The 13,707-nt window shown below is 46.3% G+C and overlaps 1 protein-coding gene across 3 annotated transcripts in view; it reads left to right on the top strand.

Annotated features, from left to right (window-relative positions):
- Nucleotides 1-13,707, top strand: part of MAK (male germ cell associated kinase) — a 218,254-nt gene that overhangs the window by 118,411 nt on the left and 86,136 nt on the right. For all 3 annotated transcript variants that reach the window (XM_029590648.1, XM_029590650.1, XM_029590649.1), the window contains exon 8: nucleotides 4,309-4,593. In XM_029590648.1, the coding sequence (XP_029446508.1) occupies nucleotides 4,309-4,593 (285 nt within the window). The remainder of the gene's footprint in view (nucleotides 1-4,308; nucleotides 4,594-13,707) is intronic.

The raw sequence follows: 13,707 nt of genomic DNA, 5'->3' as shown, positions 1-13,707 counted from the left end.
CTGTTGGGCAGCGACATGGTCCTCCATTCACACCTTCTCTACCGCTTGGATATTCAGGCTCGGGAGGACACAGCATTCGCAAGGGCAGTAGTAAGTGGGCCACGGGCAGCCTCCCACCCGGTTCGGGAGTAGCTTTTGTACATCCCATTGGTCCTAAGTCCATCTTCTACATGCTAGGAAATGGAGAAATTACTTACCTGATAATATCGTTTTCCTTAGTGAAGACAGATGGACTCAGTATCCCGCCCACGGCTGCCGCCAAACACAGAAACCTCGGGTGACAAGCCCTGAGAGCAAGACAAACATGGGTAAGCCATGCTTCCCTCTAATTAGGACACCCATACCTGCCAGGTGTTGGCATTTCTCGTTTGAGTACACTGGTGGTCTCCAGCTATAGTCACATCAACCAGTTCAAGTTAATCGCGTTAACCAAGTTATTCAAGTTAATCAAAGTTAACCAAGTTAATCAAGTGATTCAGACACACATATATCCACAATTGCTTTTCGAAGAGAATACTGAAGAGCAGAGCTTCCTGCAGGGGTATATGAACTAGTGCTGACGTCAGAGTGAAATCTGACTCCGTCTCCAACTGCTATCAGGAGCACACTATACCCATTGGTCCTGAGTCCATCTGTCTACACTAAGGAAAACAAAATTATCAGGTAAGTAATATCTCCAATTTGAACCACTGGAATCAGCTTCTCTCAAGTTTCTAACATGAAAAGTAATATTTCTTGTAGCAGTTACGTCAGCCAGAAGAGTCAGCAAGCTTCAGGCTTTGGTTCATTATCATCCTTATATGGAGTTCTTCTACAATAGGGTAGTGCTCCACACCTACCCAAAGTTTCTACCAAAATTAATATCAGCTTTACATATTATTCAAGCCATTTTGTTACCTACATTCTTCCCAAGGCCAAACGCACATAAAGATGAGAAAGCCCTTCATACCTTAGACTGTAAAAAAAAAGCCTTGATTTATTACAAAAAAAGAACTCTCCACATCATCAGGTTTCGCAACTATTTGTCTCTTACAATCCTAACAGACTGGGCATAGGAGTGTCCAAATGTACGTTGTCCAACTGGCTCAGCAGACTGTATTGAGCACTGCTATACACTAGCAGGCATACAAGTTACAGAAACTATCAAGACTCAAGTTAGAACCATGGCGGGGGTGAAGCAAGATGTCCACGAGAGGCTCGACTGAGGATGCTGACTAATACTTTCTTGTTTGTTTTATTTCCTCATTGTAATCATGCGGCCTAAGAGGAAAGGAAAGATACTGGTTTTACCCTCTGAGCTCGTACGTCTACCCGGTAGCTGACCATCAAGTCCTTCATGTTTCCGGACTCTATTTTATACAGGGTCATGTTCCCCGTTGTTGGTTCCATTGTGGGAGCGGCGGGCCAGCCAAGGGAGGATGTATCCCTCAGACCCCATGAGCAAGATTACCCTCCGCTGCAGAGATCTGGCTCCCCCTAGAATGTGACATTGGCACGTGTTGATGAAGTCACTGCTGCTTCGATGCAGGCGGGGGCAGAGGAGGGAGGCATGTCTCTGCCTGAAGTGGTTTCCTCGGCTGTTCATATCCCTGGTTCTAGCGCTGTTGGAGGAGAGTCTTTTCATAACAGGACTCTTCAAGTTGGTGCTGCTCCCGGGCTGGTCTGCGAGACTGATTCATCTGCTGTTGCTGAACCGGGTGAGTTGCCAGCCAGATTTGTGAAGCCTGCGGTGGTCACATTCGACGCCATGTGGGAGCTTATGGAGCATTTTAACAAGGTCTTGGCTGTGACTGTCACTAAATTAGATTCTGTCCTCAGTAGATTGGATCCTCAGGTCTCTAGCCACGATTCTTTGCTTCAAGAACACGGCAATAGACTAACTGGGTTACATCAAGAGGTGATCAAGATTCAAGTAGTTCAAACCACCTTGATCCAGGACAGAGCTTTCCTTTCACGAAGATTAGAGTCCCTTGAAAATTCCTCACGCAGGCTTAACTTCTGTAAAAATTTTCCTAAGGTTATTGGGATGTGCCAGTGGTGACTTTGAGAAGATATTTTACTGAGGTTTTAAAATTCTCATTTGAATAGTTTCTTTCCGTAAGTAAGATTTTCTTTTTGCCAGCTTCAGCTCATTCTTCTGGGCTTAATTAGTTTCGGACTTGGCTAATTTAACCTAATTTCTTGAGATGTCACTTTCGGAGATTGTTGAAATAGCAACTGTCTTAACTTCTTTTGTTTCAGAAGCTGATGTTAGCTTTGTGATGTCTTCTTACTTTAAAAATTTGAATTTTCTTTTTTATGGTCAGATTGTAAGAATTTTTCCTGACATCTCTAGAGTTACCCAGGAAAGAAGGTAGTTTTTGGCCCTGCAGAAAGACTCTTTAGATTTGGAAGCCACATTTACCTTTAAATATCCATGTAAATGTTTTATTAAATTTCAGTCTGGTCTTTTTGTTTTCTTTTCTCCCAAACAGCTCAAATCCTTTTTAGATGCAAGGAAGAATTGTAACATCTTCTCCGGTTCCTCTTTTGTCTTAATAATCTTGAATTGTACTTATAAACTTGTTTTATTTTGTTTTTTTGCCTCCTGGTAACTCATTTCTTCATTTTGTTTCTTTTATACTCCCTTTATTTCTCTCCATCCCCTTTTTTGTTTTCTTATGGATTAATGTAAGCACATTTATGGAATATATGTATTCTATATTACATTTTCTTGGGGTTTTTTTTTTATTATTGTCTTTAATGTTGCACTTACAGGGGTAGATTTTAAAAGAAGCGCGATCAGCCTACTTTTGCTTGCGCATCAGACTCAAGCAAAAGTACGCTGGATTTTAGTAGATACGCGCGGAGCCGCGCGTATCCACTAAAATCCTGGATCGGCGCGCGCAAGGCTATCGATTTTGTATAGCCTGCGCGCGCCGAGCCGCGCTGCCTCCCCCCGTTCCCTCCAAGGCCGCTCCGAAATCGGAGCGGCCTCGGAGGGAACTTTCCTTTGCCCTCCCCTCACCTTACCCTCCCTTCCCCTACCGAACCCACCCACCCGGCCCTGTCTACACCCCCCCCTTACCTTTGTCGGGGGAATTACGCCTCCCGGAGGGAGACGTAAATCCCCGCGCGCCAGCGGGCCTGCTGCGCGCCGGGCCGCGACCTGGGGGCGGGTACGGAGGGCGCGGCCACGCCCCCGGGCCGTAGCCACGCCCCGTACCCGCCCCCAAAACGCTGCCGACACGCCCCCGCAACGCCGCGCGCTCCGGCCCCGCCCCCGACACGCCCCCCTCCGAGAACCCCGGGACGTACGCGAGTCCCGGGGCTCTGCGCGCGCCGGGAGGCCTATGTAAAATAGGCTTCCCGGCGCGCAGGGCCCTGCTCGCGTAAATCCGCCCGGTTTTGGGCGGATTTACGCGAGCAGGGCTCTGAAAATCCGCCCCACAGAGTATGTATTTGCTTTGTTAATAACAAAATTCATAAATAAAAAGTTTTAAAAAAAAAAGTTAGAGCCATGGCTGCATCAGTGTCTCATCTGCAAGCCATACCACTTGAAGACATCTGCAAAGATAGAACATGTCATCAGTACAAACCTTTATGTCCCATTACTGTGTTGGACAATCATTTAAAGAGTGACAGTAGATTCGAACAAGCAGTTTTACCTAGCCTGTTCACCCAGTAGTCTACTCTCCATGGTGGGGTCCAGATTGATTATTCAGTAAATAATCCACTGCAATCCTCAGCTTTGGACTCCCCACCTGTCATGGCTAATTCAGCCTTGCTTATCAATGGAGAGAGCAAGTTTGCTTACCGTAAACGGTGTTCTTATAGAAGAAAATAACAATCAATAAGTGTGTAGCGGTACTTAATTGGATTGTTATTTGTATCTCTATTGTGATTTGATATTACTCTGTCTCATCATCCATCACTATCAGATAAAGTGACACTATTAAAATTAGCATTGCTTTTAATTCCGAAAAAACTCCATACAGCATTTTATCACTCCACAATTATATCATTTTATTTTAAAAAACTATGTACCGTACCGATATGGCACCTGTGTAAAGTAACGTCTCAGAATCCTTATCTTTATGTGCCTAGTGTAAACCGTTGTGACGGAAGCTTCTAAACGACGGTATAGAAAACTTTTATTGTAGATACAATCACAGCAGTGGTGTAAACTACAAATTCTTTAACTAATGTACACCATTGTTGTGATTTATGTTTGCCACGCATTAATTCAAAATTTATCCAGACTCCTTTGAATATGGACTTCCATGTTACTAATTTATGAGCTTTTGTCGTATTATGTATCTTTTTCAGGCCTTGAAATATCCTTACTTCCAAGTAGGACAAACATTAGGACCTCCACCACACTATCTAGAACAGAAACAAATTCAGAGTAAAGCAATCCTGCCTGCAGAGTCAAAGTCATCAACTATACCAAAGATAGAGGTTCCAGCTCTACTGAATGCTCCTGATGAGACTCAAATTCAGCCCCAGCCAAGGATCAATCAGCAGCCCCTCCAGCAAATTCAACTGCCACAGAACATACCTAATAACCAGCAGCAAACATTTCTTCGAAATATTAACAAACGTTCATCTCCAGTAAGTAAGATCAATAAAGCTTAAATGTGAAGAAGAAATTAGAATCTATCAGAACTGATGAAGTAATTGTAAATGTTATATATATTATATGTCATATGAAACTAGACTTTAACACTATAAAAAGTAAAATATATATGCAGTAACAAGATTATTGAAGCAACTAGTTCCTGAGAATTGTTTGTTTTTGGAAATTTCTGCCACAGGTATCGTGTTGCTTGTGTTTCAGTCAGAGTGGTGTACTCAAAACATCTGGAGAAAAAACTTGATCATTCAGAGAACCCAGTATAAGAACATACTGTAATTTAATTTTTGTATTAGCTTATATGACTGAGCTAAAGAGTAGAGATTCTTTAAATTATGTCGAAAGCAGCAACTGAATGCTTGAGCACAAATATCTAAGTGGTATGTTTATTTATTTAAAAAGATTATTATGTTGCAACTTCTAAAGTCCTACATGGCAATCAGTGATACACTAATATTAAAATAAACTTACAAAGGATAAAACTGGACATGCCCAGTTTCCTAGCTTTAATCACCTTCTTAATCAGGCTTACAAATCTTCTACCTCAAATGCCTGCCTGAAAAGTAAAGTCTTTAATTTTTTCCTGAATGCCTCTGCCTTTAAATCCTCTAGAAGAAAATTCCAGAATTTGTCCCTGCCACTGCAAGGATTTTTACACGTGTTTCTGTGAGGCATACTTGTTGGACAGAAGTTATATGTAGTAAATTACACCTAGCAGGCCCTCGGTACTTTAATAGGTTAATAGATCTTTAGTAATGCACTTACATATTTTAAGAGGCCGATAGTCAAAGGCTTTGTTTGAGTGACTTTTGGAATCACCTGGACAAAAAACGAGAATTGGAAATTCCCCCACTCCCGGAATAAATTTTATTCATGTAACTCATTACCCACACAAAATTTAGAAAGCTGTTAACTGTTTATGTTTGTATTGGTCTTCATTTGTATGTGACTGAATAAAAAGTTAATTTAAAAAAAAATTAGCCAGATAAAAATAGAGATGTTACAGGATGCATGGTTAAATTTCAGTCCATTATTTCTGAAATTCACTCTTCCCAGCTTAGCCAGGTAAGTCTGGCCAGAAAATATCTGCCCTTACATCATCTGTAAATTTCATCTGGGTATGTCCAGGAGAATACTTAACTGGATATGTTCAGCTGACTCGCTGGGTAAAGTTTTCTGGGCAACTTACCAATTCACCTGCTGCTGAATGTTGATCTCTAACGGGTAGATTTTATAAAATTACGTGAGCGTGTACTTTTGTTCGCACACCAGGTGCGAACAAAAGTATGTTGGATTTTATAAGATCTGTGGTCGGCGCGTGCAAGGGGGTGCACATTTGTGCAACTTGCGTGCGCTGAGCCTGGCGTGCGCTGCCTGTTCCCTCCGAGGCCGCTCCGAAATCGGAGCGGCCTCGGAGGGAACTTTCTTTCCACCCCCACCCCGCACCTTCCCCTCCCTTCCCCTACCTAACCCCCCCCCCCCCCCCGGCCCTATCTAAACCCCCCCCTTACCTTTGTTGGCAGATTTACGCCTGCACCATCACCCGACCCAGGGGCTGGTCCGGAGGCCTCGACCACACCCCCGAGCTGGCGCCACGCCCCCGGCCCCGCCCCCTGACCCCGAAGCCCCGGGACTTACGTGCGTCCTGGGGCTGTGCGCGTGCCGGCGCGCGTAAATCTGGCCGGATTTACGCGTGCAAGGCATTTAAAATCCGGCCCTAAGTTTCTAAAAAGAGAACTTGAAATAAGAAGATAGTCTATATTGGCATTTGTTTTCATCTGCCATCGTTCTTTTGTAGCAGCCAACTCAAACGAGAAATGTGATCCACAATTTTGCCAATTCATAAAAGAGGCAATTTTTATAGTAGCTGCAAAGTCTGCAAGCTTTTTTTATCAGCAATTTTTGCAGTAATTTTCAAAGTAAAAATACACGAATACCTTTACTTTGAAAATTGCACACGGAAAAAATATGGGGTAGATTTTAATACCTACGTGCGCACACAATTGGATGCGCAATTTTATAACATGCGCGTGCAGGTGTGCGCATGTTATAAAATCGGGGGTCGGCGCACGCAAGAGGGTGCACAATTGTGCAACTTGCGTGCATCGATGCCCACGGCCTTCCCAACCCCATAACCTATCCTCCCTTCCCCTAACCCTCCCCCCCCCCGACCTTTACGTTACCTGTTGCGCCTGCCGGCACTTAATCCCCCAGCACAGCAACAAATGGCCACTGTGCTGGGAGCCTCTGACCCCGCCCCCTCCCCACCCCTTTTTCGAAGCCTCGAGACATAAGCGCGTGGCCGGGCCTTTCTAAAATAGGCCCGGCGTGCATAGGCGTTTTATAATCCAGGCCTATTTTTAGAGATACCTCCTTTTTCTATGGATATGTTTTCTGACCAAAACTACTTGCATGTAGTTTTCTCCCCTCAACCTAACCCCTCCCTGAGAATGCCTTCACTACAATATGAGAACAAAGTATGCATGTTGTGAAACAACACTTGTACTTTTACCTGCATTCAGGTGGGAAATTTATTTATTTATTTATGTATTTAAAATCTTTTCTGTACCGTCATTAAGTTATTTCTCACAGGACAAGCAGGATGGTAACCTCACATATGGGTGACATCATAGGATGGAGCCCAATCATGGAACACTTTTGTCAAAGTTTCTAGAACTTTGACTGGCACCTACTGGGCATGCCCAGCATGGCACTAAACCTGCAGCCAGCAGGGGTCCCCCTTTAGTCTTCTTTTTTCCGCGCAGCAGTAGCCACGCGGGTTAAGGAGCTCCACAGAGATTCCTGACAGGAATTTTCCTCACGGAATTACTAAAAACTTTCATACCCCACAAGGGTCCCTCCTTCGAATTTTTTGACTCCGCGGTACTTCGGTAAGTTTTTACCCATTTTCGGTCGATTCCCGTCGAGTTTGGCCCTCGCGGCCTAATGGCCGTCGACTGTACCGCAGCTAAATTTTTCAAAGGTCATGGCATCGGGGTTCCGTCGGTGCCCGGACTGCACTCGCACCATGTCCATAACAGGCCCGCATAAAGTCTGTGTAATGTGTCTCGGGTGCGAGCATGATGTCCTGACTTGCACCAAATGTGCCTTAATAATACCAAAAGGTCGCATGGCCAGAATGGAGAAAATGGAACTTCTCTTCTGTTCTCAGACTCCGACACCGTCTATTGCATCGACGTCGTCTGAACCGGCACCGTCCACTTTGCGCCAGTATTGGCCACCGGCCGGTGACCGTCCGGCATCAACGACTTCTCGGCCTTCGACTACCTCGGCATCGACACCGCAAGTCTCGGACCATCGAGGAAGGAAAATCTTCGACCTTGCCATCGTCTGAGCTGCCATCGAAGAAACCCCATCCAGAAAAGGCACCGACCCTTTCTGCGACCGGGTCACCAAGACAACCCTCACCTGGACAGGTATCGGGAGCCGCAACTCCGCCTTTAACGGTGGTCCCTCTGGCTATGCCTCTGCCTCCTTCTTCCCTTCTGGAGCTGGGGCTGCTTGCTCCAGGTCTCCATGAAGAACTGGACCGGATGGTTCAGGAGGCCATCGATAAGGCGATGCACAGACTCCAAGGTCCTTCGGTGCTGAAATCGGTGCGGGTCGCGGAACCGACCATCAATCCCATTCCAGCAGCATTGGCACCACTGCTCTCGAAGATAGAAGCGCTCATAGCCGCTTTTCCACCGATGGATCCTTGGTCACCGATGGCTCTGGTGCCTTCCCCGCTTACCCTGTCATCAGAAGGGGAAACACCGTTCCGCATTCCTCCATTGGGAGTCCTTCTGATGCCTCAACCATCGATGCCTATGCGCCCATCGGCGCCACCGATCCATCCATCGATGCCCTCGATGCCTTCATCGATGCCTCCAGTACATCCCTCGATGCCTTCAGATCCTAGACCAGGACCTTCAGGAATACCATCGTCCCATCCTTCTCAGGTTCCTACAGGGACAGGTGCTGATCCCTATGACACCTGGACTGACTATTCATCTCAAGACACCGATGATTTACCATCGCCACCTTCTACTGAAAGTAGGAAGCATTCTCCTCCAGAGGACTTGTCCTTCATAAATTTTGTGAAGGAACTGTCTGAATTGCTTCCCTTCCAATTACAGACTGAGCAAGATGATAGGCATCAAATGATGGAGCTGTTACTATTCCTGGATGCTCCCAAGGAAATAATCTCCATCCCTATTCACCAGGTTCTTTTGGATCTCCTCAAAAAGAACTGGGAACACCCTGGTTCTGTTGCTCCAGTCAACAGAAAAACTGATACCACTTATTTGGTCCAGTCAGTCCCAGGATTCCAGAAACCTCAGCTGGATCACCAGTCTGTGGTTGTAGAATCTGTCCAAAAGAGGGCAAAAAGATCAAAACCCCACTCTTCCTTTCCCCCAGGTAAGGAACAGAAATTCCTGGATGCCATTGACCAGCGTGTCTTCCAGGGATCAATGCTTATCTCTCGGATCGCCTCCTACCAGCTGTATATGACCCAGTACAACAGGGTCTTATCCAGACAGATACAGGACTTTGCAGAATCCCTGCCTCAGCAATTCCAGGAACAGCTTCAAACCCTGGTACACCAGGGTTTCGAGGCAGGGAAGCATGAAATAAGATCCTCTTATGATATTTTCGACACCGCTTCCAGGGTATCTGCAACTGCTATTTCGGCAAGAAGATGGGCCTGGCTCAAGTCTTCGGACTTGCGCCCTGAAGTACAAGACAGATTATCTGATCTGCCCTGCATAGGAGACAATCTGTTTGGCGAACAGATTCAGCGGACGGTGGCGGAACTCAAGGACCATCATGAGACCCTTCACCAGCTCTCTCTGATACCCTCTGAGTATTCCTCCAAACAGCCTTTCAGGAAGGATACTAAAAAGTCATTCTTTCGTCCAAAGAAGTCCCATCCACCACCGTCTAGAACTCGTTCCACGAGACTTTTCCTAAAGGCCCAGTCTCGTCAACCTCGTAAACAAAAGCCACAAGCAGCTCCTCAGCCGGGCCCTGCTTCTGGTTTTTGACTCCTGCATAGAGAGCAGCAGCAGTTTCCACTGCCTCAGATACCAGTGGGAGGTCGATTGTGCCATTTCAACAACAGGTGGCATACAATCACTTCAGACCAAAGTTCACCTGAACTTTCTCTCCATACCACCGGACTCCCCACCTCTGCTGACGTGGAGAACATCTGACCACTCACTACTCTGGGAGCAGGAGGTCTCCCTCCTCCTCCAGTCCAGAGCAATAGAGCCAGTGCCCTACTCCCAACAAGGCCTAGGATTCTATTCCCGGTACTTTCTAATCCCCAAAAAATCAGGCAGCGATCGTCCAATTCTGGACCTACGTGCCTTCAACAAGTACCTCCACCGAGAAAAGTTCAAGATGGTAACCTTGGGTACCCTCCTTCCTCTTCTGCAAAAAAGAGACTGGCTCTGCTCTCTCGATCTCCAAGACGCGTACACACACATTGCGATAACTCCATCTCATCGCAGGTTCCTGAGATTTCTGATAGGCCCCAAGCACTATCAGTACTGAGTGCTACCATTCGGCCTGGCATCTGCACCACAAGCCTTCACCAAGTGCCTCGTAGTAGTAGCAGCCTTCCTCAGGACTCAAGGTGTTCATGTCTACCCCTATCTAGATGATTGGTTGATCAGGGCTCCCACTCAGCAAGCTGCTCTGACGTCCCTACGTCTTACTTTACACACTCTGATTTCGCTAGGATTTCTCGTCAACTACGCGAAATTCTGCTTAGTCCCATCTCAAACTTTATCATTCATAGGGGCAGACTTGGACACCTTGCAGGCAAAGGCATTTCTGCCTCAACAGCGAGCTCTCACTCTCATCTCTCTCGCACGACTACATGCCACTTCCTCATCCTGCTGGGACACATGGCATACTCAGTACAGGTTACCCCAAAGGCCCGCTTGGCCATGAGAGTCATGCAGTGGACTCTGAGGTCACAATGGACTCAGTCCGTCCAACCTCTATTGACCACTGTCCACATCAACGACTCACTTCATCTGACTCTAGCCTGGTGGCAAAATCAGATCAATCTCCTCCAAGGCCTACCCTTCCAGGCTCCAGACCCTCAAATAATTCTCACCACCGATACTTCCAACCTCGGCTGGAGAGCCCATGTCGCCGATTTGCAGACACAAGGAACTTGGTCTCCAGAGGAAGCCAAACACCAAATCAATTTCCTGGAGCTGTGAGCAATCAGATATGCTCTCAGGGTCTTTAAGGATCGCCTTTCCAATCAGGTTATCCTGATTCACACGGACAACCAGGTGGCCATGTGGTACATCAACAAACAGGGAGGGACAGGCTCCTACGTACTGTGTCAGGAAGCTGCGCAGATATGGGAGGAGTCCTTCTCCCATTGGATGTACTTCAGAGTCACCTACTTGTCGGGAATGGACAATGTGTTGGCGGACAAGCTGAGTCGCGCCTTTCAACCGCACGAGTGATCCCTCAACCCCACTGTAGCGGACTCAATATTCCAACGTTGGGGTTACCCTCACATAGACCTTTTTGCGTCACCTCAGAACCGCAAAGTAGAGAACCTTTGCTCTCTCACTCGCAGCCAACACTCTCAGCCAAGAGATGCATTCTCCCTCTCATGGGCAACCGGTTTCATATATGCATTCCCTCCACTTCCACTTCTATCAAAGACTCTCGTGAAGTTATGTCAGGACAAAGAATGCATGATCCTGATAACACCTCACTGGCCTCGCCAAGTGTGGTTTCCAATACTTCAGGATCTCTCCATTCGCAGGCACATTCCCTTGGGAACGGACCCGCTTCTGATCACTCAGAACGATGGGTGCCTAAGCCACCCCAATCTTCAAGCTTTGTCCCTGACGGCCTGGATGTTGAAAGGTTAATTCTTCAACTACTTAACCTTTCGGAGCCAGTTTCCCGTGTCCTGATTGCTTCATGGAAGCCTTCCACGAGAAAGTCTTACCTCTACAAATGGAACAGGTTTAAGTCATGGTGTTCTTCTCAATCCCTTGATCCCTTTACCTGTTCCACCACAAAGTTTCTAGACTATCTCTGGCACTTGTCAGAATCAGGTCTAAAAGCTTCATGTCATGCGGTGGCCGCCTTCCATAAAGATGTCGGGGACGTTCCTATTTCGGTACAACCCCTCGTAACACGTTTTCTCACAGGACAAGCAGGATGGTAGTCCTCACAAATGGGTGACATCATCAGGATGGAGCCCTGATGATGTCACCCATTTGTAAGGACTAACATCCTGCTGTCCTGTGAGAACACCTGTTACACCAGGTAAGCAACAATTGCTTTCTGAAAGGCTTGCTTCACCTCAAGCCTCCATTGCGTCCTCCGGCCCATTCTTGGGACCTTCTTTGGGTCGGCTCATGAAACCACCATTCGAGCCTCTCCAGTCCTGTGATCTTCACTTTCTCACATTGAAAGTGATCTTTCTTTTGGCAATAACATCTGCTCGCAGAGTTAGTGAGTTACAGGTCCTAGTTACCTATTCGCCTTACACTAAACTTCTGCAGGACCGGGCAGTACTCCGCACTCACCCTAAGTTCTTATCTAAGGTAGTATCGGAGTTTCACAATAATCAATCCATTATACTACCTACCTTCTTTCCCAGACCCCACTCCAATCCAGGAGAACAGGCTCTGCATACCCTTGATTGTAAACGGGCTCTAGCATTCTATCCAGACCGTAAAACTGCCCACAGGAAAAGCACGCAATTGTTTGTCTCTTTCCATTCCATCAAATTGGGGCAGCCTGTGGGTAAGCAGACTCTCTCCTCCTGGTTAGCGGACTGCATTTCCTTTTGTTATCAACACACAGGCATTCCACTTCAAGACCATGTTAAAGCACACTCTGTGAGGGCCATGGTGACTTCAGTAGCACACCTACGCTTGGTGCTGCTTCCTGACATTTGCAGGGCTGCTACCTGGAGTTCCCTCCATACCTTTACAGCCCATTATTTCTTAGACAAGGCCAGAAGACAAGATTCCATCTTCGGCCAGTCTGTCTTGCACAACCTTTTTACAACTTCATGTACCTACACCCTTCCGCCTGCCCATTAGGGTTCAGGATGCCCTCTACCAAATTCTACCCCAGTCCTTGTGCCTATTGCACATCTTGGGTACATTTGGTGCATTTCTCGGACATCCTCAGCTCGGTACTCACCCATATGTGAGGACTACCATCCTGCTTGTCCTGTGAGAAAGCAAATGTTCCTTACCTGTAACATGTGTTCTCACAGGACAGCAGGATGTTAGTCTTCACGAAATCCACCCTCCACCCTGCGGTGTTGGGTACATTTTCTTATTTTATTTTTCGGCACTTCCTGTAGCTTTAAACAAGACTGAAGGGGGACCCCTGCTGGCTGCAGGTTTAGTGCCATGCTGGGCATGCCCAGTAGGTGCCAGTCAAAGTTCTAGAAACTTTGACAAAAGTGTTCCGTGATTGGGCTCCATCCTATGATGTCAACCATATATGAGGACTAACATCCTGCTGTCCTGTGAGAACACCTGTTACAGGTAAGCAACATTTGCTATACTATCACAACGGTTTACAGAAAGGCACATATAAAATTATGGAGGTTGTGTATATTAATACTATCTATAAAAGTGCCATTAAAGTTTGGTAACATGGTTTAATAATAAAGATTAATTGGTGAAAGTTATAAATATTGTCCTTTTTCTTGTCTATGATAATTCTATTGAACTGTATATTTTTACTTATGTTAAAAGTGCAATAAAATAAATTATCCCAGGACAAGCAGGATGCTAGTCCTCACATATGGGTGACATCAGTAATGGAGCCCTATGTACGGAAAACTTCTGTAAAAGTTTCTATGAAACTTTTGACTGGCACCAGTGTGCCTACTGAGCATGCCCAGCATGCTATGATATTCCCTGCCACAGGGGTCTCCCTTTAGTCTTCTTTTTTCCGCGAAGCAGTTAGCCTCGCGGTTATTGGGAGTCCTGTGGGATTCTCCACAATTTTCCTCACGGAAAACTTTCAAAAAAACTTCAACCGCAAAGGGTCTCCCTTAGTTTAGTCATCGCGGTGAG

Source organism: Rhinatrema bivittatum, chromosome 2 (assembly GCF_901001135.1).
Source record: "Rhinatrema bivittatum chromosome 2, aRhiBiv1.1, whole genome shotgun sequence".
Classification (NCBI taxonomy): domain Eukaryota; kingdom Metazoa; phylum Chordata; class Amphibia; order Gymnophiona; family Rhinatrematidae; genus Rhinatrema; species Rhinatrema bivittatum.
This window is presented reverse-complemented; position numbering and strand designations above follow the sequence as displayed.